At 49.1% G+C, this 27346-nt stretch overlaps 1 protein-coding gene across 7 annotated transcripts in view; it reads right to left on the reverse strand.

The window, feature by feature from the left end:
* The window catches only part of myot (myotilin), a 175882-nt gene that overhangs the window by 36141 nt on the left and 112395 nt on the right, over positions 1-27346 (reverse strand). For 4 of the 7 annotated variants that reach the window (XM_038795773.1, XM_038795776.1, XM_038795774.1 and 1 more), the window contains exons 8-9: positions 24588-24738; positions 15923-16024 (exon numbers count right to left, since the gene is read on the reverse strand). In XM_038795773.1, coding sequence (XP_038651701.1) covers positions 15923-16024; positions 24588-24738 — 253 coding nt within the window. Of the gene's footprint in view, positions 1-15922; positions 16025-24587; positions 24739-24947; positions 25604-27346 lie in introns of all 7 variants that reach the window. The other 3 variants (XM_038795779.1, XM_038795778.1, XM_038795777.1) reach the window with 3 other exon arrangements.

Raw genomic sequence — 27346 nt, forward strand, 5'->3', positions numbered from 1 at the left:
CACAAGATGCACATCAGAGGTGGAGGCAGCCTGCTGCCTACCGCACCCCTTGGCCTTTGATGCCCCTGGCAAGTGTCCTCTGAGGGCCCTGGGCCAGGAGGGCCCCGGCCCCCTTGCCGGTGGCACATGCCCAGCCGTGCCACCCTGTTTCGGGTGCTCACTCCGAGACACACCGTTCTCAGGGGGGATGGATCTCAGGGGCGCTGGTGGCTGCCGTCACCAATCCTCCCGGTCGGTGCCCATCGGGTCCTGGGATTCACCTCAGGATGGAGGGGCAGCTGGATCGTGCCCCAGATGCCCCTGCATCATCTGTCTCTCCCAGTCCAATGTCTGCAGCACAGTGTCGACACCATCTGCGATGGTGCCCCAGCAATGCCTACCTGTGACTGGGGGATGCTCCACAGCCCCTCGGCTATGCCCACCTAAGACTGGGACATCATCCCTAGCGACCAGGATGTGTTCAGGAGGAGCTTGGCAATGCCCACCTGAGACTGGGAAACGTTCCAGGCAAATGGAATGTTGGCCTACATTGCAAGAGAAACTGAGTACAGGAGCAAGGATGTCTTACTGCAGGGCCTTGACGGGGTCACATCTGGAGTATTATGCGCAGTTTTGGTCTCCTTGTCTAAGAAAGGATATACTTGCCAGAGAGAGATTGCACCAAAGGTTCACCTGACTGATTCCTGGGATGGCAGGATTGTCGTATGAGGAGAGATTGAGTTGAGTGGGCCTTTATTCATTGCAATTTAGTTGAATGATAGAGAATCTCACTGAAACATAGAGCACAAGATCTTCCGGCTGTTCACGCCGGCGGTATTGTTGGTTTCCCAGCAGGCGTGGGATGGATTCAATCGGAAATCCCATTGACAGCGACAGGACCAGACCATCCCGTCAATGACCAATGCCAGGCTGCCTTCCTCCACCGAGGAACATGCTGTGGGAAGATCAGGGAATCTCACCCATAAACCTCTGACAGAGCTGGACAGACTGGATGCAGGGATGTTGTTTCCTCTGTCTGGAGGGATCTAAAACAATGGTCACAGTCTCAGGATGCAGGACAGGCCGTTTGGGACTGAGAGGAGGAGAAACCTTTTCATTCAGAGAGGGGCGAACCTGTGGAATTCTCTATCACAGCAAACTGTGCAGGCCAAGTTACTGAATGTATTTAAAAAGGAAATAGATAGAATTCTAGACTGTAAAGGAGTCAAGTGGAAATGGGGAGAGCACAGGCGTTGAGATAGAGGATCAATCATATTGAATGGCGGAGCAGCATCCAAGGGCCAAATGACCTACTCTTGCTCCTAGTTTCCATGATTCCACATTTATCTACCACAGTCTCTGTTCCCTCAGCATCAACTCCGTCCTTCCACGTCTGAGGCATGGACAGACTCATCTGCTGCTGAAATTCATGCCTTTTCAACTTTTAGATTTAACTATTGCAGTGCACTCCTGGCTGATCTCCCACTTTCTACCCTCCGTTAACTTGAGGTCATCTAAATATCTGCTCCTAACTCGTATCAAGCAGCATTCATCCATCACCCCTTTTCTCACTGACCTGTTTTGGCTCTAGTTCAAGTAGTGTCTTAATTTAAAAAAAATCTCCTGCTTATTTTCAAATCCTACCTCTGCAATCTCATCCAGCCGTACGACTCTGTGGTACCTGCAATCCTCCAATTCTGACCGTTGATTTTAATTGCTCCACAATTCCTGCCTGTGCCTGCACTTTCCAAGGTCCCAATTCTGGAATTCCCTCACTAAACCTCTCCACCACTTTTCCTCTCTCCCTGTCTTTAAGAGTCTCCTTTAACCAACCTTTTGGTCATCCGCCCTAATATCTCCTTATGTGGCTTGGTGACTGATGTGTTATCTGTGCTGATCTAACATCGACTGCAACTGGAGGCAGTAAAACGAGAAACAGGCTTCCGACACAGGAGATGGTCCAACACTGTTTTATTGAACCTGTTGATTGCTGTACATAATCTGCTGTGGGTTGACACTCTATTAACCTAACTGATAACCTCCTACTGGCTTGACCAGACTAGCTCTCTACTTTATAGTGGTGGTGTCCTGTCTGGTGATTGGTTGTTCTGTGTTGTGTGTGTTCATTGGTTATCCTGTGTGTCAATCCCTGCCTGTCTGCATCTCATGATATACATGAGTGGATATTATGACAGTGACATTTTGTTTGATACCTTTCCAGTGCAACAACTTGGCATGTTTTATTATGTTAAGGGTGCTGTATTAGTACAAGTTGCTGTTGAAAAGGAAGCTAATGATACAGATATGGCAATACAGTGGCACAACTTTCCAACAGATTCCTGCCTAGAATCTAAGGCAGGTCCAAAGTTTGTAACAGTTACTTGACAAATAAAATTTGACTTTACAAAAGGAACAAGGCTCTTATCCTGTTGTGGGTTTCAAATATGAAAAATAGTTACTGTGTTATCATTGGGTTAGCCTATTCAGCAGCCCCGATTGAAACTTATCCGTTGCTGAATTTTAAGTGAGACAGTGTTGCCGATGCTCGATTTACCACAAACATGGATCATATTGTACCCATCCCTCCACAGTTGAGGAGTTTTATATGTAGCACCAAAGGAAGAGGAAATGGAATAGTGAGCTTTTGCTCAATGTAATAAAATAAAATATTGAACATGCTATTCTTCTGTTGTGGGAAGTCGTTTGTTGATTGTATCACTGCAAAGGTAATTACATCCAACTCTTGGTGCATGTTAAGTGATCCAAGCTGACTGGATTTTAAAATACAGAGTTAATTCATTAAAAGAAACATGACATAATAGAGCTTGTTCCGGGTAATTAAGTAGGACAAATTGTATAGAGAATCAGAAATGACCTTGTTATTTCTGTATTCTGTCATAATGGAACACTGACATGGAACTTCAATTTGTTTGATAACCAGGAGCAGAACTGAATCTTTTATCAGTCCTCCCACAGTGGTCTAATATTCATATTGTTTTTGTTTAACAGGAATAAATTGTGTACATAGTGTTCTCACTGTTCTCCAACAACAGCAATTACAGTATCACTTTTGAACTGGCACCCCACAGCATATCACCGATAGCAACACAGTCACGGACAAATGTTGTGGCTATAGTTAGATTTCCCTAATGCAGCACTGACATTATAACTTATAGCCAAGTATTTTGTTACTCATTGGAATGGAGACGATTATAGTCTGTGAAGTCATACTCCAAGCCATTATCGCAGACTTAACAATGTATGTAGCTACATCGATTTATATTATGGAAAAATTAAGTTGCATAGTTCTCAGAATCCATTTTGCTGTATATTTAAATAAAGAACGTGGGGCTCTTGTAGATTAATTTAACAGATAGCCCAATGCCCCATCCTCTTTACATCGCACTAGCTGTTATTAGCATTTCAGTGCTCAATAATTGAGTTGGCACAACAAATGCTATGACAGCTCTTTCAGAATTAGAACATGGGAATAACAGCAGGCCATTCAACCTATTCTGTTCTGCCATTCAATTAGATTATGACGGATCTGTATTATAACTCCATCCACCTGGCTTGGCTCCGTAACTCTTAATACCTGAGCCTGCAACCTCTAGCTCCAAAGCTGCACAAACTCATGAAAGGAGGACTGTGTGGCTCCCAACCCTTCGACCGATTTTAATGGGAATTGAATGGCTTGTTTTTGTAAACTTTTATAAACATTGTATTTGTGAGAAAGTATTCAATGAAGGACCTTTTTAAAAATAAAAATCGCTAAAATGTAGTTGAAATGTGTCTCTGTCTTGTCTTCTTATTGTTATTGGCATTTGAGGTTTTTAAAGCATTGTCCATTCCAACCTTTATTAGGTTGGAAACAAGTGTTTTATTCTCTTAGTTTTTTTTTGGCACAACCATTGCGATTTTAATTTCCGGTTATGTTGTATTTAATATGTGCTCAGATTTGCAGACAGAAGGTTAAACAGGCAACTGACAGTGATCGAAGGCTTCATTATATCCCCCACACTAACCGAGGAACTTGTGCTAAGGTGTGCAGACATCAACTGTCACCTCAACGACTTGATATGGCAAAGGTTGAGAGCACTTATCACTGCCTGGCGCCCCATGGATGATTTCCGGCCTTGGTTCAGGAACCAATCCCTCATTTATAACATTGTTCCTATGGGAAAATAGGTCCTGATTGACAATGTTTCGACTTACCAAGGGCGTTTCAAGGACCAATTGTGCTGTATGTCCTTGGACTGCCAGTAGTAAACTTCAGGTGGATTTTTGTTTGATTACAGCAACCTGAATTCAAGATACTCACTGCATCAATGGCCCAAGTCCTTTGTCCTATTCACAGCTGTGCTATAAGGATTACAAATGATACTGCATCTGTGAGGATAAATCTTGCAGCAAGTACCAATGTCTCAGTGAATGTAGCAATATCTGATGCCGTACTGAGTTTGGAATGTCCTAGTTGAGTCCCCAGGCTAAATCAAGTTAACTGATCTCAGCTTTCATGGCGCTACAATAGACGAGAGAAAGGCAAAGTCAGCCAAGTTTTCCATTTCTAGTTGGCAACCAGCAACACCTGCAGGGAAATACAGATGTTTTGAGGTCAGTGGAGTGACAATTGTGAAGAATTGATGAGATGCTGAAGGGCAGGACAGTTGTGTTTCCGTAACCAGGATTGGATTGGATTTGTTTATTGTCACGTGTACCGAGGTACAGTGAAAAGTATTTTTCTGCGAGCAGCTCAACAAATCATTAAGTACATGGGAAGGAAAGGCAATGAAAGAAAATACATAATAGGGCAACACAAGATATACAATGTAACTACATAAGCACTGGCATCGGATGAAGCATACAGGGTGTAGTGTTAATGAGGTCAGTCCATAAGAGGTTTAGGAGTCTGGTGACAGCGGGGAAGAAGCTGTTTTTGAGTCTGTTCATGCGTGTTCTCAGACTTCTGTATCTCCTGCCCGATGGAAGAAGTTGGAAGAGTGAGTAAGCTGGATGGGAGGGATCTTTGATTATGCTGCCCGCTTTCCCCAGGCAGCGGGAGGTGTAGATGGAATCAATGGATGGGGGGCAGGTTCGTGTGATGGACTGCGTTGTGTTCACGACTCTGAAGTTTCTTGCGGTCCGGGCCGAGCAATTGCCATACCAGGCTGTGATGCAGCCTGATAGGATACTTTCTATGGTGCATCTGTAAAAGTTGGTAAGGGTTAATGTGGACATGCCGAATTTCCTTAGTTTCCTGAGGAAGTATAGGCGCTGTTGTGCTTTGCTGGTGGTAGCGTCAACGTGGGTGAACCAGGACAGATTTTTGGAGATGTGCACCCCTAGGAATTTGAAACTGCTAACCATCTCTACCTCGGCCCCGTTGATGCTGACAGGGGATGTGTACAGTACTTTGCTTCCTGAAGTCAATGACCAGCTCTTTAGTTTTGCTGGCATTGAAGGAGAGATTGTTGTCGCTACACCACTCCACTAGGTTCTCTGGGCGAAATTCTCCCAAAGGGAGACAAAGTGCCGACGCCAGAGTGAAAACCGTAGGGGGGCTAGGAGCGGTGGCACGTCAATCTCGTGCGCCGGGCCTTGACGCTTGCGTCAAAGCGGCGCCTCCTGAATGATGCGGCTGGCGACACCTGAATGACGTCACCCCCACATGTGCAGGTTGGCCGGCGCCAACCCGCACATGCGCGGTTGCCGTCTTCCCCTCCGCTGCCCCACAAGACATGGAGGATTGATCTTGCGGGGCGGCGGAGAGAAAAGAGTGCGTCTTTCAGAGACGCTGGCCCGACGATCGGTGGGCACCGATCGCAGGCCAGACCCCTCCTGAGCACCCCCCTGGTGCTCGATTCTTCCTCCGCCCCCCACAGGCCCCACATGCAGCGGTCGCGCGCTGTTCACGCCGGCAGAGGCCAGGTGTGGTTGGCGCCGGCGTGAACTGGTCGGGTTCGGCAGGCCGCTCGACCGGAGCGGTGATTCTCCAAGCGGCCTGTCGCAAAACGCGACGCGCCATTTTGGGGGTGGGGGGGTGGGAGAATCGCATGCGGGTGCCAGGGCGGCGTGGCATGATTCGCCCGGCACTCCCGCGATTCTCCCACCCGGCGTGGGGTCGGAGAATCGCGCCCTCTATCTCCCTCCTGTATTCTGATTCATCGTTATTCGAGATCCGGCCCACTACGGTCGTATCATCAGCAAACTTGTAGATGGAGTTGGAACCAAGTTTTGCCACGCAGTCGTGTGTGTACAGGGAGTAGAGTAGGGGGCTAAGTACGCAGCCTTGCGGGGCCCCGGTATTGAGGACTATTGTGGAGGAGGTGTTGTTGTTCATTCTTACTGATTGTGGTCTGCTGGTCAGAAAATCAAGTATCCAGTTGCAGAGTGGAGAGCCAAGTCCTAGGTTTTGGAGCTTTGATATGAGCTTGGCTAGGATTATGGTGTTGAAGGCGGAGCTGTAGTCAATAAATAGGAGTCTGATGTAGGAGTCCTTGTTTTTGAGATGCTCTAGGGATGAGTGTAGGGCCAGGGAAATGGCGTCTGATGTGGAGCGGTTGTGACGGTATGCGAATTGAAGTGGGTCAAGGCGTTCCGGGAGTATGGAGGTGATGCGCTTCATGATCAGCCTCTTGAAGAACTTCATTACGACTGAAGCCAGGGCCACCGGATGGTAGTCATTGAGGCACGTTGCCTGGTTCTTTGGTACCGGTATGATGGTGGTCTTCTTGAAGCAGGAGGGGACCTTGGAGTGGAGTAGAGACAGGTTAAAGATGTCTGTGAATACCTGTGCCAACTGGTTCGCGCAGGCTCTGAGTGCATGACCAGGGATCCCGTCCGAGGTTTCACTTTCAGAAAGGCCGATCTGACTTCAGAAGCTGTGATGGTGGGTATGGGTGAGTTATGGGCTGCTGGGGCACTCGACAGCGGATTGTTGGTTACCTGCTTCAACCGAGCATAGAATGCATTGAGTTCATCGGGGAGGGGTGCGCTGCTGCCAGAGATACTGCTCAGCTTCGCTTTGTAGCCCGTTATGTTGTTTAGTCCTTGCCACAACCGCTGAGAGTCTGTCTGTGACTCTAGCTTGGTTTGATATTCTCTCTTGGCAAAGGGAAATTGGGAAAGGGGAGGATAATAGAAATATCTTTCATTCTGCAGAACAACACTGGGATAGTTGCTGCCTGGATATAAAACTGGCCAACTGGATGTTGAAAATCTACCCCAGAGCAATCAAATTGCAAGAATGTGCTCCACTCGTGTCATTGATGGGTCCTGTCAGCTGCTGGTCACTGGATAGAATGGAGGTCAGTGATAGCTCTCCTCTCCTGTCTGTCAGCTCACAAATCACACGGATCCCAATGCTTGCCCATCAGACCCATCACTCTTGCAACAATATCAATATTAATAATGTAAGAAATTTTTACATTTGAAGTAAAAATGTACAGAAGTTATATATTGAAGTTTACTATAGAAAGTAAATGTTTAAAAAAATTATTCTGTACTGACACAGTCCAATGTCACTCTCAAAACAACCAAAATGGAAACCAAGGAAAGACTATCTACTGCATCCCGCCTGGCCCCCACAGTCACGATATACGATAAACCATGATTAGGCACCCTCTATCCAACAGCAGCCTGGAAGGGCAATGCAAAGACTAAAATCCAAGACCAATTAGGGAAAACAATTATGGAAAGTTCATCTCCAGTCCATTTAGGTAATCATAACCCAGACCAGGTGCCCACAATGATCAAAACGAGATTGTTGGTATTACTTCTGCCTTTTATAAAATGTAATCTCTGCCTCCGGACCACAAACGCCAGGGGTGGAGTTTATGGCTCCTCATACCGTTGGGATTTGCCGGTCCTGCCGAATGGACTTTTGAAAAGCTGGCCACAATTTACTTCCCACCCCCCGCTGTGATGGGGTTGTAAATGTCCGCCCCAGGTCTGTTTTCAGGGAGTTAGCACTCACTGCACAGGCTGGTAACTTGTTCCAATGGTCTACTGTCCTTTGGGAAAAGCCTAACATCTAACCCAACCCTAACCGAATGTATCTTATACACATGACCATTGATTTCCCCCAATTTATCACGTTGAAATAATTGGTATCTGCAGGTCTGAATTGAATAGACCCAGGGTGGGATCCCCCCCCCCCCCCCCCCCCCCCCCCCCCCGACCTTCCCCACCTCATGGTATGTTTTCCATTGACCGCCAGTGGGATCCTCCGGTTCCGCTGAAGTCTGTAGCGTTTTGCGTGGCTCACCATTCCTGCCACTGCTGAACCTGTCATGGTGGGTCACCTTCAGTCGGACTGGATGACCCCGCCATTGGAAGGGCTGGAAAATTCTGCTTCGATATTACCCACAATAAGAGGAGACCAAATGGGGCATCACCAAGGGCTTGGTGAGTTTTGATTTATATTAAAGAATGATATTAGTCACATGCCTCAAATTTCATTACAATCTATTGTTTGAGTGGAGCGTCGCACTAACTTGCAGTTCAAGTTGGGCAGCACGGGAGCACAAGTGATTAGCACTGTGGCTTCACAGCGCCAGGGTCCCAGGTCCGATTCCCTGCTGGGTCACTGTCAGTACGAAGTCTGCACGTTCTCCCTGTGTCTGCGTAGTTTTCCTCCGGGTGCTCCGGTTTCCTCCCACAGTCCAAAGACATGCAGGTTAGGTGGATTGGCTATGCTAAGTTACCCTTAGTGACCAAAAAGGTTAGGAGGGGTTATTGGGTTACGGAGATAGGGTGGAAGTGAGGGCTTAAGTGGGTTGGTACAGACTCGATGGGCCGAATGACCACCTTCCGCACTGTATGTTCTATGTTCACAGAGTGCTCCTCCCTATTCTGCATCCCTATAGTTCAGTAAACCTTTCTAATTTTAGGTGACTTATGAGCAAATGTACTGTAACTCACAATTTTGTTATAAACCTGTTTAATTTATATGATGTATACTTCTTAATATTGTGTGCGATCAATTGGAAAAGTTTCTGTGTCGTTTTAGGCGGGTTTGGCGGGGAGGTTTCTCCCGGCTGTCACGGGTTCATCACTGCTATCTAACCACACAGTCATTTTTTTGGGCTTTGCGAGTTCCTCTGCGGGCCAGCACATTTTGTCATCACTGGCGGGGAGCTGAACTCGCTGGCCAGACCGTCTCCTCTAAGTGAGCTTGAGGGTTTCCCACCCACCCCCCCTACCCATGGGCAATGTCACCCCACACACATGGGCATTGCCCACATCCCCCCCAATTGAGGGCACCCCGCTATGGGATCGCTGAGTGCCCCTCTTTTCAGGCCTTCCAACACTCCCTTTTAGGCCCCTCCCCTCCAGGACCCCCAACTTTCCAGACGCCCCTTCCTCCCTGCCGTTCACCCCCCCCAATCTCTCTTTTCATAGACATGGCCCCTCTCAGGCCCTTGACAGTGTAACCCTGACAGTGCCATCCTGGGCACCTTGACAGTGCTAGTGTGGCAGTGCCAAGGTGCCGGAGGAGAGCTAGGGTGCCACCCTGCCCCTGACCACCCAGGGCCTCCAATGGCCTAAGAAATACCCCAGGTACTCTTCCGTCTAGTGCACATTTGCGTAGACCGGTGCTAAATGATACCTGGCTGGGATCTCCCTGGGGAGGCCAGTAGATGCCGGGAGCCAGTTAGATCTGGCATCAGCATGGTTAAGTGGGTTCTTAAACCCACTTAACCATGCGAGACTGGGTCCCATCCATTGTAGACGAGATGCAGATGGGGAGATCTAACCAGATCTCACAAGAGTATCAGCCGTTGGGAAGCCCGGGATAGGCCTCTCCCAGCCTCTACCGGCCACGTCACGGCCCCATTCGGGCGGGGCGGAGCCGTAGGCCTTGCTCATTGTTCTGATTTCAGAATCATTCGTAGGCGTTTTCTTGCTGTTGTTTTTGTATCCTAATTGGAAGCAACTGTTGCCAAGATCAATTTAGGACAACATTTCTGAAAGCGAAGAAATTGGACCATGATGCTATTAGCAAAGTTCATGTGGACAATCACAATAATTGAAAGTTCCTGCAGAGCAGATGATGGTTAGCTCTACATCTGAACTTTTGCTTGCAAAGGACAGGATTTTAGCAAGATTACATGGGGAAAGTTGAGGTGCCGAAGCATCATGCATTCTTAACATTGCAAAAGGCACCTGTAAACTGCCTGAAGTTCGGCCCCTATCAACACTATTGGAAAGATATCTGCGAGGTTGATTTGACATTGGTCGCTTCTGTTCTTGGCACTTTCGAACAATGCAGAGGTGACACCCAAAGTTTCCTATCTACATTTACGACATACCCAGCAACAGTTATGTGTCCCATAACTTTGGCACAACACGATGCAACTCCTGTTTGCTCTTCCTGCAATTAAACACTCAAGCAAACTGTTCCTGGCAGGTTACTCTGGATTCCTCTGTGGAGTGTATATGAACTCACTTTTACTGTGCCTTATTTATGAAATTCTACATTTCATCCACTTGGTGGCGCCAGTTGTCCTATTTTTGCCTTTACTGATCATTGTTCCTCGTTTAGTTGCATCATCGGGAAACAAAATAAAACTAAAGCTTTATTTTATGGCCCAAGAAGGGAACTGGCTTTATTACAAAGGGTCTCTTTAACACCTTGTGAAAGGTTTTAACTTTAGGCAGAATAAATGATGTGACAATGGGCCCCAAAATGGCTGACCCGTCCCTCCCCCTTTTATGCCATCATTTGAACCAGTACCATTCTCGAAGGGTGGGCAGAGTGCCTGCCTGTTTCCGGTAATGCACCATATTAAGATGTAGATCAGGATCCTCTGATGCAGGTAAGATCCCAATTTGAATTTTGACAGATAACTAAGTGGAGCAGGCACTGTGACTGCTTCTGGCACACAGTACTCCAGACATTACACTAGAAAGGAATGTGGACCTGCTTTCTTTTGCTACTACCCCTCTAGATTTCCCAAAGACTTACCTTTGGCTGTCTGATATTAAGCTGCCTGGGACCTGCAATGGAGCAGGATTCCTGAAGCAAATGCATGGTAATAAGGCCTTGCCTTGAAATGCAAGGTTTGCCACTTGATAGGTCATCTGTATATGCGTGAGTCACCGGCTGCATTGGCGAGGCCTCACCCAGGTGCCGATTTAGTACTGGTCTCCACAAGTGGATACTAGCCGTGAAGGCCACTCAGAGGCTGTTAGAGTCCCCCTGTGGCCGAGGACAGGGCAGTACACTGGCAGTCCCCTGGCACCCATGCACCCTGGCAGTGCCAACCTGGCATTGCCAGGATGTCCAGTTGGCACTGATTGGATGCAATGGGCACTGCCCCAGTGCCAGGCTGGAGTTGCCAGGTGTCAGATTGGCACTGCCAAGGGTCAGGGCCTGAAGGGGGGTATACCCATGATGGGGGGTATGAAGGGTGGGTACGCTGGGGGGCTATGAAGGGGCTTCTTAAAGTTTGAGGGAGTGAAGGGGTGGTCTTGAAAGGGGGTGTGGGGGACCTGAGGGCAGGGCCGGCTCAAGGCACCGGCAACACGGGCAGTCGCCCGGGGCGCCATGTGCTAGGGGGCGTCAAAGACTCGGGTCCCGCGCATGCGCAGTTGGGCCGGTGCCAACCAGCGCATGCGCGGTGGCTGCCCTCCCCCAGGGCGCCCCCCCTCAGTCCGCTCCCCCGGTCCGCCCCCCCCTCGGTCCGCCCCCCCCCTCGGTCCGCCCCCCGCTCGGTCCGCTCCCCCGGTCCGCCCCCCGCTCGGTCCGCTCCCCCCTCGGGTCCCCGCCCCGCCCCCCCCCGGGTCCCCGCCCCGCCCCCCCCCGGTCCCCGCCCCCCCCCCGGATCCCCTCCCCCCCGGATCCCCCCCCCCCGGGTCCCCCGCCCCCCCCCTCGGCCCCGCCCCCCCCTCTCGGCCCCGCCCCCCCTCTCGGCCCCCCCCTCTCGGCCCCCCCCCTCTCGGCCCCGCCCCCCCTCTCGGCCCCGCCCCCCCTCTCGGCCCCCCCCCCTCTCGGCCCCCCCCCCCCCAAGGGCGCCGAAGTTCAGCTTGCCCGGGGCGCCAGCAACCCTAGGGCCAGCGCTGCCTGAGGGGGGCACTCCCAGTGACCCCCCCCCAGTGACCCCATGACTTGGGAGGGTTAATGCCCACATTAGCGGGCATTGTCCATGGGTAGGGGCTTTTCGGGACCTTTAAGCTCACTTAGAGATCGGGACTGGCCAGCGAGTTCAGTTGCTCCACAGTTGAAAAAGTTTCTGTGTGGGCTAGACTGGGCAGAAACTCCCCAAGGCCCAAAAGAAGTCCAGGGGCTGGATTCTCCATTATTGGGACTATGTCCCCATGCAGGCATCAAAATTGTGGACTTTCACGCCAGAAGAACTGGCGTGAAAGGGCCACATATTCCTTGCCCTGCATGGGGCCAGCAGGGACCCGGCATAAATCGAGCAGCTTTTGCTGCAGAAATGGCCCCCTGTACTTCCGGGTCAGAGGCCGTGCATGTGCACGGCGCCGTGCTCCATGTGGACTCGGACCGTGGAGCTGGACCTGAAAACAGACCCCCCCGCCCCCCCGTTCGGCTGCACGCCTGACCCTGACCGCCCGCACAAACATTCCCCGGCCGCCTATAATGCTCCCCCCCCCCCCCCCCCCCCCCCCCCCCCACTGCCCTCCGATCGGCCCGCCCCTGACCAGGGCAGCCGCGGACTGAGTCCGCAGCCACCACGCTAGTTTCCCGACCAGCAAGACCACATTAGATCCACGCTGTCAGGACTTCGGCTGGTCGGGGGCGGAGAATGGCGGAGCGGGCCTCCAGCAACGGCACCGGGTAGGTGCTGGGCGGCGTGGTGTACTCTCCAAGTACGTCGCTTTTGCGGGCCCACAGAATCGGGGAACCTGCGACGTTCCCGATTCTGGGCTGAGAAATGGATTCTCCGCGTCGGCCGCGATTTCGCCGTCGGGTTGCGAAGAATCCAGCCCCAGGTCTGAATTTAACCCAAAAATCCGGCAGGAAACATTCCACCAATCTTTCCCAAAATGACACTTCATAATCTTTTGTGAGAATCGTGCCCTTACATTTATACAGTGCCTGTCAACACCTCAGAACACTCCAAAGTGCGTTGCAGCAAATGAAGTATATTTGAAGTGTACTCACTTTTAGAAAACATGGCAGCCAAGATAAATACAGCAAGCTCTCATAAAGCAGTAATGTGATAACAAAATCTGTTTCTGTGATGTTGATTGAGGGATAAACTTTGGTCAGGACACCAGGTATAACTTCTCTGCTCTTCAAAAGAGTGCCTTGGAATCTTTTTGTCCACCTGAGGGGGCTGGTTTAGTATCTCATTCAGCACGCCTGACAATATAGCACACTCCCAGTGTTGGTACCGCCCTAGGCTTTGTTCTCAAGTCACTGCTATGAAACCACAGCCTCTGAGGCAAGAGTGCTGAGTCACTGCTGACACCTCATTCGGAGCGTTATGTTATGAACATGATGTGGAGATGCCGGCTTTGGACTGGGGTGAGCACAGTAAGAAGTGAGGAAGGAGCAGTGCTCCGAAAGCTAGTGTTTGAAACAAACCTGTTGGACTTTAACCTGGTGTTGTCAGACTTCTTACTGTTATGAACGTGAGTTAACCTGCACATCAAATGGGTACAAAGACTGCTGAGACTGGCCAGGTAGTTCTTGGTGTGTCTGGGAGAGAAACTCAGAAGGCAGATTTTTGTGAGGGAAGGGACTGGGATGGGAAGCAAGTAGTCCATGGGCGCATCATCTGCAGCTTGCTCATCAAGCCATTTGGCAAGATGCAGCAGGCCCAATGATGCCGAGAGCCATCTTCAGGAGATGTAGACTTCCTTGTCTCCCGTTGGCTGTGTTCTGCTCCATTTTATGGTGTGCCACCTCGGCCTGCATGAAAAAGGACAGAATATTGGTGATTGTGCAGAACCGTGTTTCGGCCATGTGCCTGCCACAGATGAATAGCTGGGGGTACATTGGAGCAGTTCATCAATCTGGATCGCTCTGTCTGCCCTGGTATTCTGATGACCAAAATTTCCAGACAGAAAACTTTAAGAGGCTTCCAAGAAAGAGGCTTGCCCCGTGTGGTCTGCTGCAACACTGCCAGGATCTCCTGCTGTATGCAGAGCCCATCAACAGTGTTGAGTAGAGAGCAGCACTGGGAGTGAATCAACTGGCACTACAATTACTCAGATGAGGTTAGTAGATGAATTTTGTGTCCTACACACCTTGCTGTGAATGAGTGTTGATGCACATGGGATTTGTAGCTCTTTTCAACAAAAACTGGGGCAGATGAATTTCGCACTCGTAAGTACCATTTGCCTGCAGTCTCAAGTAAAAACTTACAGTTGCACCAAAGTATTGTTGAAAAAAGCAAATCACCCCTTTCCTCAAATTCTCCTCACGTTCCATGTTTCTTCCTGCTGCTGAAATGACCTGGGTCTGGATTCTCCAAAAATGGGGCTGCGTCCCCACACCAGTGTAAAAACACTGGCATTTCACTCTTGACTTTCCTTAAGAAAGTCCTGAGTGATTCTCTTACCTGCAGGTGGCTGGCAGGTCCCCTGGAGTGCTTCTCGCAGCTCTGGCTGCGGATACGGGCCCCCGCACTTCCTGTTGAGAGTCCGCACATGCGCAAGGTGGCGGGCTGCAGCGGCCGCGCCAAGCGCCATGGTGGAGTCGGACCGGGGAAGCAGCTCCGAAATGTATGTCCCCCCCCGAGATGGCGCGCGCTCTTGGTTCCAAGCTGCCAGAACGCTGCCCCCCCCCTCACCCCCAGTGCTTGATCCCCTCTACCCCCCACCAGGGCGGCCGCAGACTGAGTCCGCAGCCGCCACCCGAGGTTCCTGATGGCCAATATGTTGTTAGAACCACCCTGTCGGGAACTCGGCCAGTTTTGCCCGGAGAATCGCCGAGGGGAGGCCCTCTGTCAATAGCCTCACCGCGTAAATCACGCACGTGCGAGCGATCCCGGAGAATCGCGGGAGCAGCGCCGGCTGCGATTTCCTCGTAAACGGGGATTCTCTGCCCCTGCGCTGAACACAGGGGCGGGGCTGCGGTGAATCCAACCTCTGATCTTTGAATGTTAAATGTTGCTGGGTAATTGGCTAATTGAGGGTACAGATTGGGTGGGCTGGGGCTTGTCCTGTTAAGCTGTATACCCCTTAGTTTTCCAGGTGTTTAGTTAAATTTCCATTTTCTCATCTGCTCTGGAGAATGAGCTGACCATGGCCTGGAACTCAGTTTCTGAGTGAGCATGCACACAAGTGCCATCTCAATACTGAAGCCCAATGAGTGAGGTGATTTTGGTTTTCGATTGAGGGTGGTATAGGTTGAACAGTTTTCATTCTATTCTCTGAATTAGCTCCAAGCCTGTGGCTAATTTGTTGAAGGTGAGGTGCAGTGTTGCAGCCAGGAAAATGGAGCTGTCGAACTCTTGATAATATGCAGATTGCAACCAAAACTAGGTTTTTTTTGTGCTTAAACTATCGCAGGATCCCATTTTACAAATGTTTATTGGGCTCCTGCCAGTTTTGAATGGGAACGCTAGCTACAATTTTGACACGCGAACACACACACACATGCAAACACATACATGAATACCGTGCTTGCACGTCTGCACATTTTGCACATACACACATACTCTCAATCCTTCAAGAAGATATATTTTATATTTATATATATAATAAAGCATCTGTGGAGTTCATAATTTTCATGTATCTTTGTCAACATATTAGCCAACTATGTTAACTTTATGACAAAGTTTTAAATATTATTAAGACAATTAAAAACAAATATATGTATTGACTAAATATCCAAAATCAACCACTTTTACATATCAACTTTTTTTATGTCAACAAACTCGGAAATATTCCTTTGCTAATCTCAACAATTAGCAATCTCTTAACATTGTCATCAAAATCAAACCCTAGATCGTAAGTAAATTACCTGGTTAATCTGCTCATTTTCCATCTTTTGAAGATCAAGCACAGATGCAGCATTCTCCGCACCCAGCAATCTGCGGGCCATCTTTTGCTCGTATGTTAGTCGCTAGAACAAAGAGAAATTTGACTTGTAATTCCCTTGATGTAATTTGTGTCATTGTTGCCCCTTTAACAAAGTTGCTGTGCACAGTGGTCTCTTGTGGGTTATATTTACATATTTGTGGCGTGAAGTGACAGCGCTCACTGCTGATCTCACAGAACACTGCCCACAAAGGTATAGCGATCACTATGGCATGGATTTCACTTACCTGACATTAGTTTGATATTGGCAGTAAGGCCTAGCTGATCGCCAAACACCATCAACAGAGATGTCATCTAGCAGGCTGAGCAGCCAATCAGATAATAGAATTTTTACAGACAGCACACCAGAAAGTTAAATGCAATGATAATCATTCACTTTTTATTAATTATTTTACAGACAGCAGAATAAAGATTGGGACATACAAATCGTAGAATATGAAAAGAAGCTGAAATATCATAAAAGTGTAAAAGATATAGGGTAGGATTCTCCATCCCGCGACACCCGGAATGTGTTCCTCGATGGAATGGAGAATCGGGCGTTGAGTGAAAATCGGAATTGGTACTTCCGGTGGCGGCGATGGGGTGAGTGGTCACCATTGGGTGGCTCCCGCTCAAGGCAGATGAGGAACGCCACGAGGAAGAAAGTCCTATTGGAGCAGGAGAGGTTTCGTGGTGTGCCACAGGGAAAGATGGCAGAGGGCAAGGGGGCTGCGCTGCCTGCTCAGTGGAAGACGGTGCAGTTGGTGGAGTTCCTGAATGGTAAGTTTCGGCAACAGAGGAAAGAGGCCCTGGAAGACCTAGCTCAGGTGGTGGAACCACTGACGTCTGGGATTGAGCGTGTGGAGCAGAGGTTGGAGTCCTGGGACATGGCGATACAGAAGGTGGAGGAGGTGGTGGGGGAGCAAGAGGAGCAGTTTGGCCTCTTGGTGGCTGAGGTGGGAGTGATGCGGGAGAGCCGGAATAAGCTGACGGAGAAAGTGGAAGAATCGCTCCAGAAGGCAAAATCTAAGGATTGTTGGGATGCCTGAAGGCGTTAAAGGTACGAAGGTATTGTTGATGGGGGGGTGGGGGCCTTTGACCGTTCCCTGGAGGTGGACGGTTGCACAGGGTGCTGAGGAGGAGGCTGCAGGCAGGCAAGCCGCGAAGGGCAATGGTGGTGCGGTTGCACCCTTTTCTGGACAAGGAGAAGATGCTTTGATGGGCGGCAGACCAGGAAATGTACCTTGGAAGGGAATGAGCTGCGGGTGTACAAGGACTTAGATGAGGAGCTGGGGAAGAGGAGGGCTGGGTTTAACTGGATTAAGGCTGCCCTCCTGTACACGGCCCGCCTGTGGGTGACATTCCAGAAGCGAGAGTGGTATTTCGACAGGCCAGAGGAGGCGATCCCTAATTGCCCTTGAGGGGGCAGTTAAGTGTCAACCACATTACTGTGGGTCTGGAGTCACATGTCGGCTAAACCAGGTAAAGACGGCAGATTTCCTTCCCTGCTGGCTTTGAAAGCAGACCAAGCCAGGCCAGCAGCGCGGGTTCAAGTCCAGTACCAGCCTCCCCGAACAGGCGCCGGAATGTGACGACTAGGGGCTTTTCACAGTAACTTCATTTGAAGCCTACTCGTGACAATAAGCGATTTTCATTTCATTTTATTAAAGGACATTAATGAACCAGAAGTCTTTTTACAACAATCAGCAATGGTTTCATGGTCATCATTAGACTTTTAATTCCAGATTTTTCAAATTAAATTCAAATTTCACCATGTGCAGTGGTGGGATTCAAACCCAGGTCCCCAAAGCCTTACCCTGGTTTTCTGGTTTACTAGTCGAGTGACAATACCACTAAGCCACCGCCTCCCCCATAAGGAGTTGATGGAATGGGAGGGAGCCCTGCTGGGGATATTGAGCGTAAGTGGGAGGATGAGCTGGGAGGGGAGGTGGGGGCGGAGACGTGGGCAGGGGCCCTGCGGAGGGTGAACGTGTCCTTGTTGTGTGAGAGTCTAAGCCTCATTCAGTTCAAAGTGGTACATAGGGCACACATCATGGTGGCGAGGTTGAGTAGGTTCTTTGAGGGGGTAGGCGTGCACAGGAGTAGGGGGGGCTGCAAATCACATCCACATGTTCTGGCCGTGTCCAAGATTGAGGTAGTTCTGGCAGGGGTTCTCAGACGTGATGTCCAAGGTGCTGGGTGTGGAGGTGCCCCATGTGCAGCACAGTTGCATAGTGGTTAGCACAATTGCTTCACAGCTCCAGGGTCCCAGGTTCGAGTCCCAGCTTGGGTCACTGTCTGTGCGGAGTCTGCACGTTCTCCCCTGCCGTGTGTGTGAGTTTCCTCCGGGTGCTCCGGTTTCCTCCCACAGTCCAAAGATGTGCGGGTTATGTGGATTGCCGTTGCTAAATTGCCCTTAGAGTCCAAAATTGCCCATAGTGTTGGGTGGGGTTGCTGGGTTATGGGGATAGGGTGGAGGTGTGTGCTTGGGTAGGGTGCTCTTTCCAAGAGCCAGTGCAGACTCGATGGGCCGAATGGACTCCTTCTGCACTGTAAATGCTATGATTCTATGGTTCTATTCTATGAGTCCAGAGGTGACGATATTCAGGGTGTCGGAAGACCCAGGAGTCCAGGGGGTTAGAGAGGCCGATGTTTTGGCCTTTGCCTCCCTGATAGCCCGGAGATGGATTTTGGGCGTGTGGCAGCACTCAAAGCCGCTGAAAGTGGGGGTGTGGGTGAGCGACCTGCCAGAATTCCTGAGCTTAGAGAAGGTTAAGTTCATCTTGAAGGGATCGGCGGATGGGGTCACCAGTAGGTGGAAGCCATTTATTGATTTCTTAAAGGAGATTTGAGGGGTCAGCAAGGGTTGGGGGGGGGGGGGGGGGGGGTTGGTGGGATAAGGGGATTAAAATGTGGAAGGTGGGATGAGAAGGGGGTGGCATCAGGGGAGTGGGGTGTGTGGGTGTTGGTTGTTTGTTGAGTTGTTTGGTTATTCTTCTGATTTTCTTTGTATATATGAAAATGCCTCGAATAAAAATATAAAAACGAAAAGAAAATTGGAATTGTCGCCAGTGACGCTCTAGCACGCTGGTGGTGTGAACCAGGTCGGAGATATGCCTCTGGCGGGATGTAAATAAATGCAAATGTGCCTTAATGAGCCATTTGCAGGCCTGGTGTCCTATGCTCCAGTCTTCCGTGATTCTCCGCTCCCTGCAGCCAGGAATCATGTGGGCATGGACCACTTCTGGTCTCTACCAGCGTGGTCCTGGCATCGTGCAGCTCGTGGTGAGTCAAGGGAGAAACCGTTGCCCATCCAGGAGCCACCCACACCACAATAATGCACCTCCTGCCCATGCCTCCTCTACCAGACCCCCCACGCTACCCTCCCCCCCAGAACCCCTGTATTAGGGCGACCACCAGCAGGGACCCCTGTGATAGGGGATGCCCCCGACCAGGAGTCCCTTTAATAGGGGGACCCGATCAGAGACCCCTATAATAGGGGGACCCCCAACAGGGACTCCCTTTAAGACGGAGACCCCCTCACAAAGACCCCTGTAATAGAGGAACATCCCAAAGTGAACCCCTGCCGTAGGGGATTCCCCCCCCCCCCCTCCACCGACACCCCCCACCCAGACACTCCTCCCAGAAAACAGGCCCCTGTCTGGAAGCTAGAGTGCATTCCAAGCAGTAAGAGCATTCTAATCACTCTAGCACGTGACTCCACATACGGAAGCTGCAATAGCACACTTTGTGGAGAAATCACTGAAATCATCTGGATTTTCCCATATAACTGACCATGCCTGAATTCGAGTATTTCACCATCATTGCAGCCGCAAATTTCGGGCCCAAAGATTATTGATGTAAGAATGAATATAAAGCCCGTGCAAAATGCTTGTAAGCAGATGATTCAACAGGGAACCTCTATGCATCCTTTTAAAGACAATGTTCCATTTTCACTTTTCAACCATTGGATCAGCAAGTAAATAAATGATTTGTACTTTACTTTCTCTCCTCCAATTACATTACTGCATGTTTTACTGAGATTGTACTTGAAAGATTTATTGTGGAAAGGACCTGAAAAGGTCGAGAAACTCAGTGGAAGCAAATTAAATGTGCGCTAAGAAACTAAGGGCGCGATTCTCCGTTGCCCACGCCGGTTGGGAGAATAGCGGGAGGGCCTCCTGACATTTTTCACGCCCTCTCGCTATTCTCCCCCCCCTCGCCCGACCCACGTCACGAATCGCCGCTCGCCGTTTTTTACGCCGGGCGGCGATTCTCCGCGGCCGATGGGCCGAGCGGCCGGGCCTTTACGCCCGTTTTGTCATGGCAGCAAACACACCTGCTCGCTGCCGTCGTAAAAACGTGCGCTGGATGCCTGTTTGGGGCATCCAGAGGCCCGTTTGGGGCGGGAACACCACCATTGTGCTCGGGAGGGGACAGGCCCGCGATCGGTGCCCACCGATCGTCGGGCCTGCGTCCAAAAGGGAGGCACTATTTCCCCTCCGCCGCCCGACAAGATCAAGCCGCCACATCTTGTCGGGCGGCGGTGGAGAAATGCGGAACTGCGCATGCTTGGGTTCCGTCAATGGCGTGATGACGTCACCCGCGCATGCGTGGCGCGCGGCCTTAACGACCGTCGTTAAGGCCGCGACGCCGTGATTCCCGGGTTCCGCTTCTAGCCCCGATTGGGGGGGGGGGGGAGAATCGGGTCCCGGGAACTGGCGTGAAGGCTGCCGTGAAACACGGCCGGTTTCACGGCAACCTTTACGACTCTCCGCATTTGCGGAGAATCTCGCCCTAAATGTGCGCTTAGTTTCCTTTTCCGGCACACGACCCCAAAAAAGGCAAGGAAATTCATCCCCAGGAGAAAATGTTTCACATTGTAACAGAATTTATGAAAATGCAGAACAATTGCGGTCGTCAATTAGTCCAGGTTGGTACTATTTTCAGCATTCCAGGAAAAAGATAAAATTTACGCGTGGAATTATTTTAATTGTGAACATACACAGAATATGTTTTACCAAGTTTTGAACAATCAGTAATCGGAGACAAATGAGTGACTCCCTTGAAATATATGGGGCTGGATTCTCCGCCGGCGGATTTCCCAACGACGTCGGTGTGCCCACAATGGGAAACCCCATTGGCCGGGTGCCGGGGCGGAGAATCCCGCCCATGAAGTCCTCAAGTCAGTGACCTATATAAACTACTTGTGCCCATTTGGCATGGGAATCATCAAAGGTCTGCCATATGATAGAGGTACAGGGCTAATCGGAGCTAGACTTTGAAAACAACATTGCACTTAGTGCATAATCCTCTTTTTGGGTGCTATAAACACATAGTTAAGTTGTTTTGACTCATTTGTCAGGGAAGCTGTTGTTTAATGGTGATCATATAATTGAAGGGACAGTTATTCAGCACTCCAATGTCAATGAGGAGAATTAATGCTATTACAGCTGCAAGTATTACATATATCAATTAGCTTGTCATGTTAAAATGCTCCTTTCACAGTAAAAAACTCAGAAACATCTTCTGGTCGATTGCCTGGATGGGACATTCAATTTGGCAGCCTTCCGCAGGTTTGGTGTCAGATGTCTAAATCACCATGGCAGTATTCTGACTTAAATGTCTTTTTGAGGAACTTTCAAGCTAACTTTTAAATTCTGGTCACTGATGAATCGTCAACATTCAGGAGGTGGGATTGGAGCATACATTATCAGTGGAGCAATAGCTCAAAGGCAGAGAAGCAATACAGTAATCAGAACTGTAAATCTGGCAAATTAGATTGAACCTTTTCCTTCAGTTCATAGAATAAGCAGAAGTATATTAACTTGTTGAAAACTATAGGGCAAGATTCTCTGGCCTCCCCGTGGCGTCTTTCTCAGGGGTGAGAGGCGGCGCTCTGTGGCCGGCAGTGGGATCTTCTGGTCCTACCACAGCTAATGGAATTTCCCACAGAATCCACCCCATGCCACCAGGAAACCCATGGCGGGAGTGCACCATCGGTGGGACCGGAAGATCTCGCCTGCTGTCTCTTGTTTTTAAAAAAATATTTTTATTAAGGAATTTATATATATAATATATATATATATCAATTAAACACAACCAAAACCAAAAAGAGAACAAACAGGGAATCTTATAACAGATAAATAACATCCCACTGCCCCACACTCCCTGCCGTTCCCCTCTATGATGATATGCATATACATATTAATGTAGCCATAATGTGGAGATGCCGGCGTTGGACTGGGGTGGGCACAGTAAGAAGTCTTACAACACCAGGTTAAAGCCCAACAGGTTTGTTTCAAATGCTAGCTTTCAGAGCACTGCTCCTTCCTCAGGTGAATCGGAATTCACCTGAGGAAGGAGCAGTGCTCCGACAGCTAGTGTTTGAAACAAACCTGTTGGACTTTAACCTGGTGTTGCAAGACTTCTTACCATATTAATGTATATAGATATCTGTACCACCTCCGACCAGTAGGTGGCGATATAGATCGACCATGTAGCTCTACAGATTGGGCAGTTGGCAGTAAGTCGTAATAGAGGACAGTTGCATTGGAAGTAGTTCCAGGAGAGTTCAATTATTTGTGACCATCTGTATGATAGTTCGTCAGTTATCACAAAAAACTTTTTATAAAATTCTACCGGGAACTCATCTGGGCCCGGGACCTTCCTTGGCTCTGTCGACCCAATACCCTGCATCACCTCCAGCCTCTCCTCCACCTTTGGGAACTCCAACCCGTCCTGAAATTGTGACATTCCTTCTCTCCTGGCCGGGGACTCTGATTCACGTAACGTCTTGTAGAATTCCTCAAAAACCCCATTCACCCCCACCGGGTCCAAAACCACTATTCCCCTCCCGTTCTTCACGTTTCCGATCTCCCTCGCTGCCTCCGGCTTCCTGCGTTGGTGAGCCAGCATCCTACTTGCCTTTTCCTCATATTCATACGTTGCCTCCCTGGCTCTTCACATCTGGCCCACTGCCTTCCCCGTGGACACCAACCCGAACTCCATCTGGAGTTTCTGCTGCTCCTTCAACAACCCAACCTCCGGGGCCGCTGAGTACCTACCCGCAGAACCTCATCCACCAGCCTGGCCATCTCTGTCCCCGATCTTCCAATGCATTTTCTGTAAAAATGCCACATCCTCAAGTGCACAAACATGCGTGACCATTTGACTGGCCCATTCAGCCCTCTCATGTTCATGTGACTCCTTCAGCCGAATAAGGCAGAGAGAATCAATGTTTCCTCCAAAGTTCAATGTCCTCCCTCTCTTGCCAGTTCATTGTCCCTCAAGAACACCATTGCCTCCTCCGGTGTTCCAAAATAATACTCGCGGTCGTTGTGGGACACCCAGAGCCAGGTATAGCATCTCGAACTTCACCCCCTTCTTAAAGAGGGCAGCCTTGACTCGGTTGAATCCAGCTCTCCTCTTGGCCAGTTCCGCACCCAGTATTCCTGGAGCTCATTACCCTCCCAGATACCTCCTCGCCTGCCTGGCCCACCATATAATAAGCACCCTATTGACTTCCAGGGGCTGGTCAAAGGCCCCCTCCCCCATTAGCTGCTCCAGAATTTTAGCGACATAAGAGCCAGCGTCCGCTCCATCGATGCCCTCTGGCATCCCAACTATTCTCAAATTTTGGCTCTGGGAGCGGTTCTCCAAATCTTCCACTTTCTCCTTGATCCTGGGTCTACCTCAACATCCCAATTTCAGCCGCCAATGAGGTAAGCTGCTCCTTGTGCTCCCCCACAGCCACCTCCGCCTTCTGGATCACCTGGCTCTGGGACTCCAGCCTCAGCTCTACCCAGTCAGCCCCGCTTTCAGCGGAGCTACAACCTTCGCCTGGTCCTCCTGAGCTCTCCCCTCCTCTGCTGGCTAAACTTTTCGATCAGAAAGACCACTAGCTGCTCCATCGACCATTGGGTTGATAAGGCCGATCCTTTACCCTCCGCCATCTTCCCCTGTGTCGCACCAAGAGTTCTTGCTCTTGCTGCTCCTTTCCTCTGAACCCACTTCTGGTCCACAAATCCATCCACCAACCTCAACAGTGGAGTACAGCTTTCCCCCACCACCCTTTGCCTCCAAAACATCCGTCCGGCAACCGGGGAAAAGAACCGAGAAACCGACTCGAGCGGGAGCTGCCAAATGTGTGACCACTCACTCCTTGGCCACCACTGGAAGTCCGCCTGCTGTATCTTGTAACTAATGAAGCAGTTACATGTGTGGCTATGATTCACCATCAGAATTTAAGCTGTAGAATTAAGACTTACAGGAGCTGATGCTATTATGGCATGGATTTCTAATTCTGAGGTGGCATCATTAAGTGGATTCCTGGTCCTAATTAATAATAATAATCTTTATTAGTGTCACAAGTAGGCTTGCATTAATATTGAAATGAAGTTACTGTGAAAATCCAATAGGTCAGAAACTGATGATATATAATTGCTCCTAAAATGTTAATCTCAATGCCTCTGAGGTAGAAGAATGAATGGCTTGCTTATGTTGCCAATATATAGTTTCACCCTACACTTCCAATGAAAATATTTTAGAAATAATCCCAATAGCACATTAGAAAAAAATGTACCCATCGATAATAAGTAATCTTGTACCTGCTGTCCATCGTGCAGAAGGTCACTTTTGTGCCGCAGTTTTCGTTCCAAGTCTTGAATGACAGCATTTTTGGAGCCTTGGATTTGTTCATCACTGGTTGGCTTTGGTGACTTGACAATTTTCTTCCCAGAGTGGTTGGGATATCTATAACTAATGAAAAGTTCAGTGGCAGTGACTAAAGGTAAACAAATTATTATTATCGTTATCAATACTGAGCATTTGAACATCATTGCACACATTCAAGTGGACTGCGCAAAAGAAAAATGTACCGAGACTGAAACATTTGATTGGAATGAATATTTTGAACAGAAAATTTGCACCTTGCCAGATGGACCATGTTGGTGGAATTTCATACTTACGCAATCTCTTTGGTGGGCAGCTGCATTTCATTTTTTGGAACTGAAATGCATTGTGTTGGGAGCACAGAACTGAGAAAGGCTGCAGGTGACTGAGTAAAGGAAGGGGAGAACATATGCTTTGAGGAAGCGCAAGAAGAAGATTGAGGACTAAAGGAAGGACAAAGAGTAAGAGATGGTGGTGGAGATGCTGGAGTTGGCTCTCTATTTGAGCCAAACGATGAAGATGCAGGAGAAATTGGAGAGTTTACAGTTGATAGTGCAGATGTTTGCTGCCCGGCTTGGCTCTGTGATTGCTGGAAGGAGATGGGTAACTGCTCAACACAATAGGGTTTTGTTTGCAGGATAGAGGAATGCTGAACTAATGAAGTTGTAGAGGCCCCAGAGGACGTAGCCTGGAACTTTGGTTGCCGCTTAGTCTTTGACTGAATGAAATCACTTGGCCGTTCATAGTTGAAACTTGATTGACGGGTTGACTGTGAAGAAAGGTTGGTCACACTCATAGCAGTTACTCGTTGTCTTGTGTCAGGAGATATTGGCTGGACAGAAACTTGGTAGTATGCCTGAAAAAGGATATGCTCTTTTGCCTGTTGCCTTTTTGGTGAATGTCTTGCGAATTTGATGGAGAATGATGTTCGATATTCTGTTGCGCTGACAGACTAGGCGGAAGAAGGAAAATAATTTTTAAAGTGAAAGATTTTAATGTATTAATTCTATCACAAATAAATGCGGACTTATTTTGCAAAATAAATATTATCCTTGATCTGGTTGTCAATAAATAAACCAATTTTCATATTTGCACTGCAGCCAACTTAAAGGTGCAATTCCAGTCCTGGGCATTAACAGCAGAGGAATATTTTCATCAACCTTGTCCCTTTGCCTGAGCTGTGGTGATCCTCAGGTTAACTCACCACCAGTCAGCTCTTCCCCTTAAAAGGGGAAAGCAGCAAATGGCCATCGGGGACTATGGCGACTTTACCTTACTTTGAATGACAGACTGTCAGGGTTGAAAGGGATCTTATTAGGTTTTCCAAGATCCTATCATCAGAACGTGACAAATGCATACCTAGTGTGATTTGGTCTCACATTGGGAACCATGATGTAGGAGACAGAATTACTTCCAGAACTTAAAAAGTGCCACTACAAAGCCTTCAAGCTGTATTTGCAGTATCTGAAAGCTTCCAATGTTGTTGTATTGCTGAAAGTCTTTATAAAATCAGGTAAAGGACTAACAAGGACAGGACAAGGTAAAGGACAGCTTCTTTTAGTGAGAAAGCCTAGGAGCTCGCGATAATAAGGATGATCCTGCCAAGGACTGTGCTATCTTTGGACACGAGGGATATGTTCTTCAGCAATTTCTCAATAGCGGCAGCCAGGTTCAGAAGGACCATACACTTTGTACTCCAGCCCAGGGCAAGCATCAGCTCAGGGATATCCGCTCCCAGGAAGATGTATTTTTAAACTCGGCCAAGTAAATGGCACAATAAGGAGGAGTGCACTGCCCACATCAAGCAGGAATCTCTGGCTGCCTTACAGAACTGCCTTCCAGCCAGAAGGGTCACCTCCCGGGAGGTCAGCTTGACCCCTCTTCTCCTACCGGAGGTCTCGAGCATGGCTGGGGGGGGGGGGGGGGGGGGTTCTCTCTGGAACACTGAACGAGATCTCGGGCCAAGGGCTCAAATCTGAGCGAACCTGTTTTGATGGGATTTTCCATGGTGGGTGGGCACCTGGACAGGATATTGATATGTTGCCCACTGCAGCCTCCCTCCATAGAGGTAGTTGGAAAGGCCGAGTGCATTCCAATGGCAGGAACACTGCAGCTTTTCAGGCTGGCTAACTTTCCTTGCTGACCAGCCACACATTTTCTAAACATTTGCTAACATGCAAAATCTGTCTGAACTACACTGCTAATAGATTTCTATATTATACAACAAGGAGCTTCAATTTCAATCCAAATAAAACTCTGCTTTTGCATTACAGGAATATATTGGCTCCAAATTTAACCAGGCCCACCTGACTGACTTCGGTCAGAGCCAAGTTAAATTAATTGGGGTTATTTACACCTACTGATGTAAATATAATTTACATCTACTGGTTCCATTTCCTTCTTGCTATGTCTTCATATTAACCCTGCTTTAAAAAAAACAGGTGGGGAAGGAAGTGCCCTCCTTTAAATATTTAGATCAGGTTCGCTGATGCTAACAGAATGCAAACTGCAATTTTAACCTGGAGCCTGAATCAGTTCCTCCATCTGCCTAAACCTGTCTGAAGCTGGACCCTGGGCTAGAAGAGGCCAACAGATAAGTTTTAATGTTTACTTGTATCCCGGCCTGTCGGGGCCCCAGAAAGAGGCTTTGAACCTCCCTTAGTTCCATCAAGCTCACATGACCTGATCCTTTCCT

This window comes from Scyliorhinus canicula, chromosome 4, assembly GCF_902713615.1.
Source record: "Scyliorhinus canicula chromosome 4, sScyCan1.1, whole genome shotgun sequence".
Taxonomy (NCBI): domain Eukaryota; kingdom Metazoa; phylum Chordata; class Chondrichthyes; order Carcharhiniformes; family Scyliorhinidae; genus Scyliorhinus; species Scyliorhinus canicula.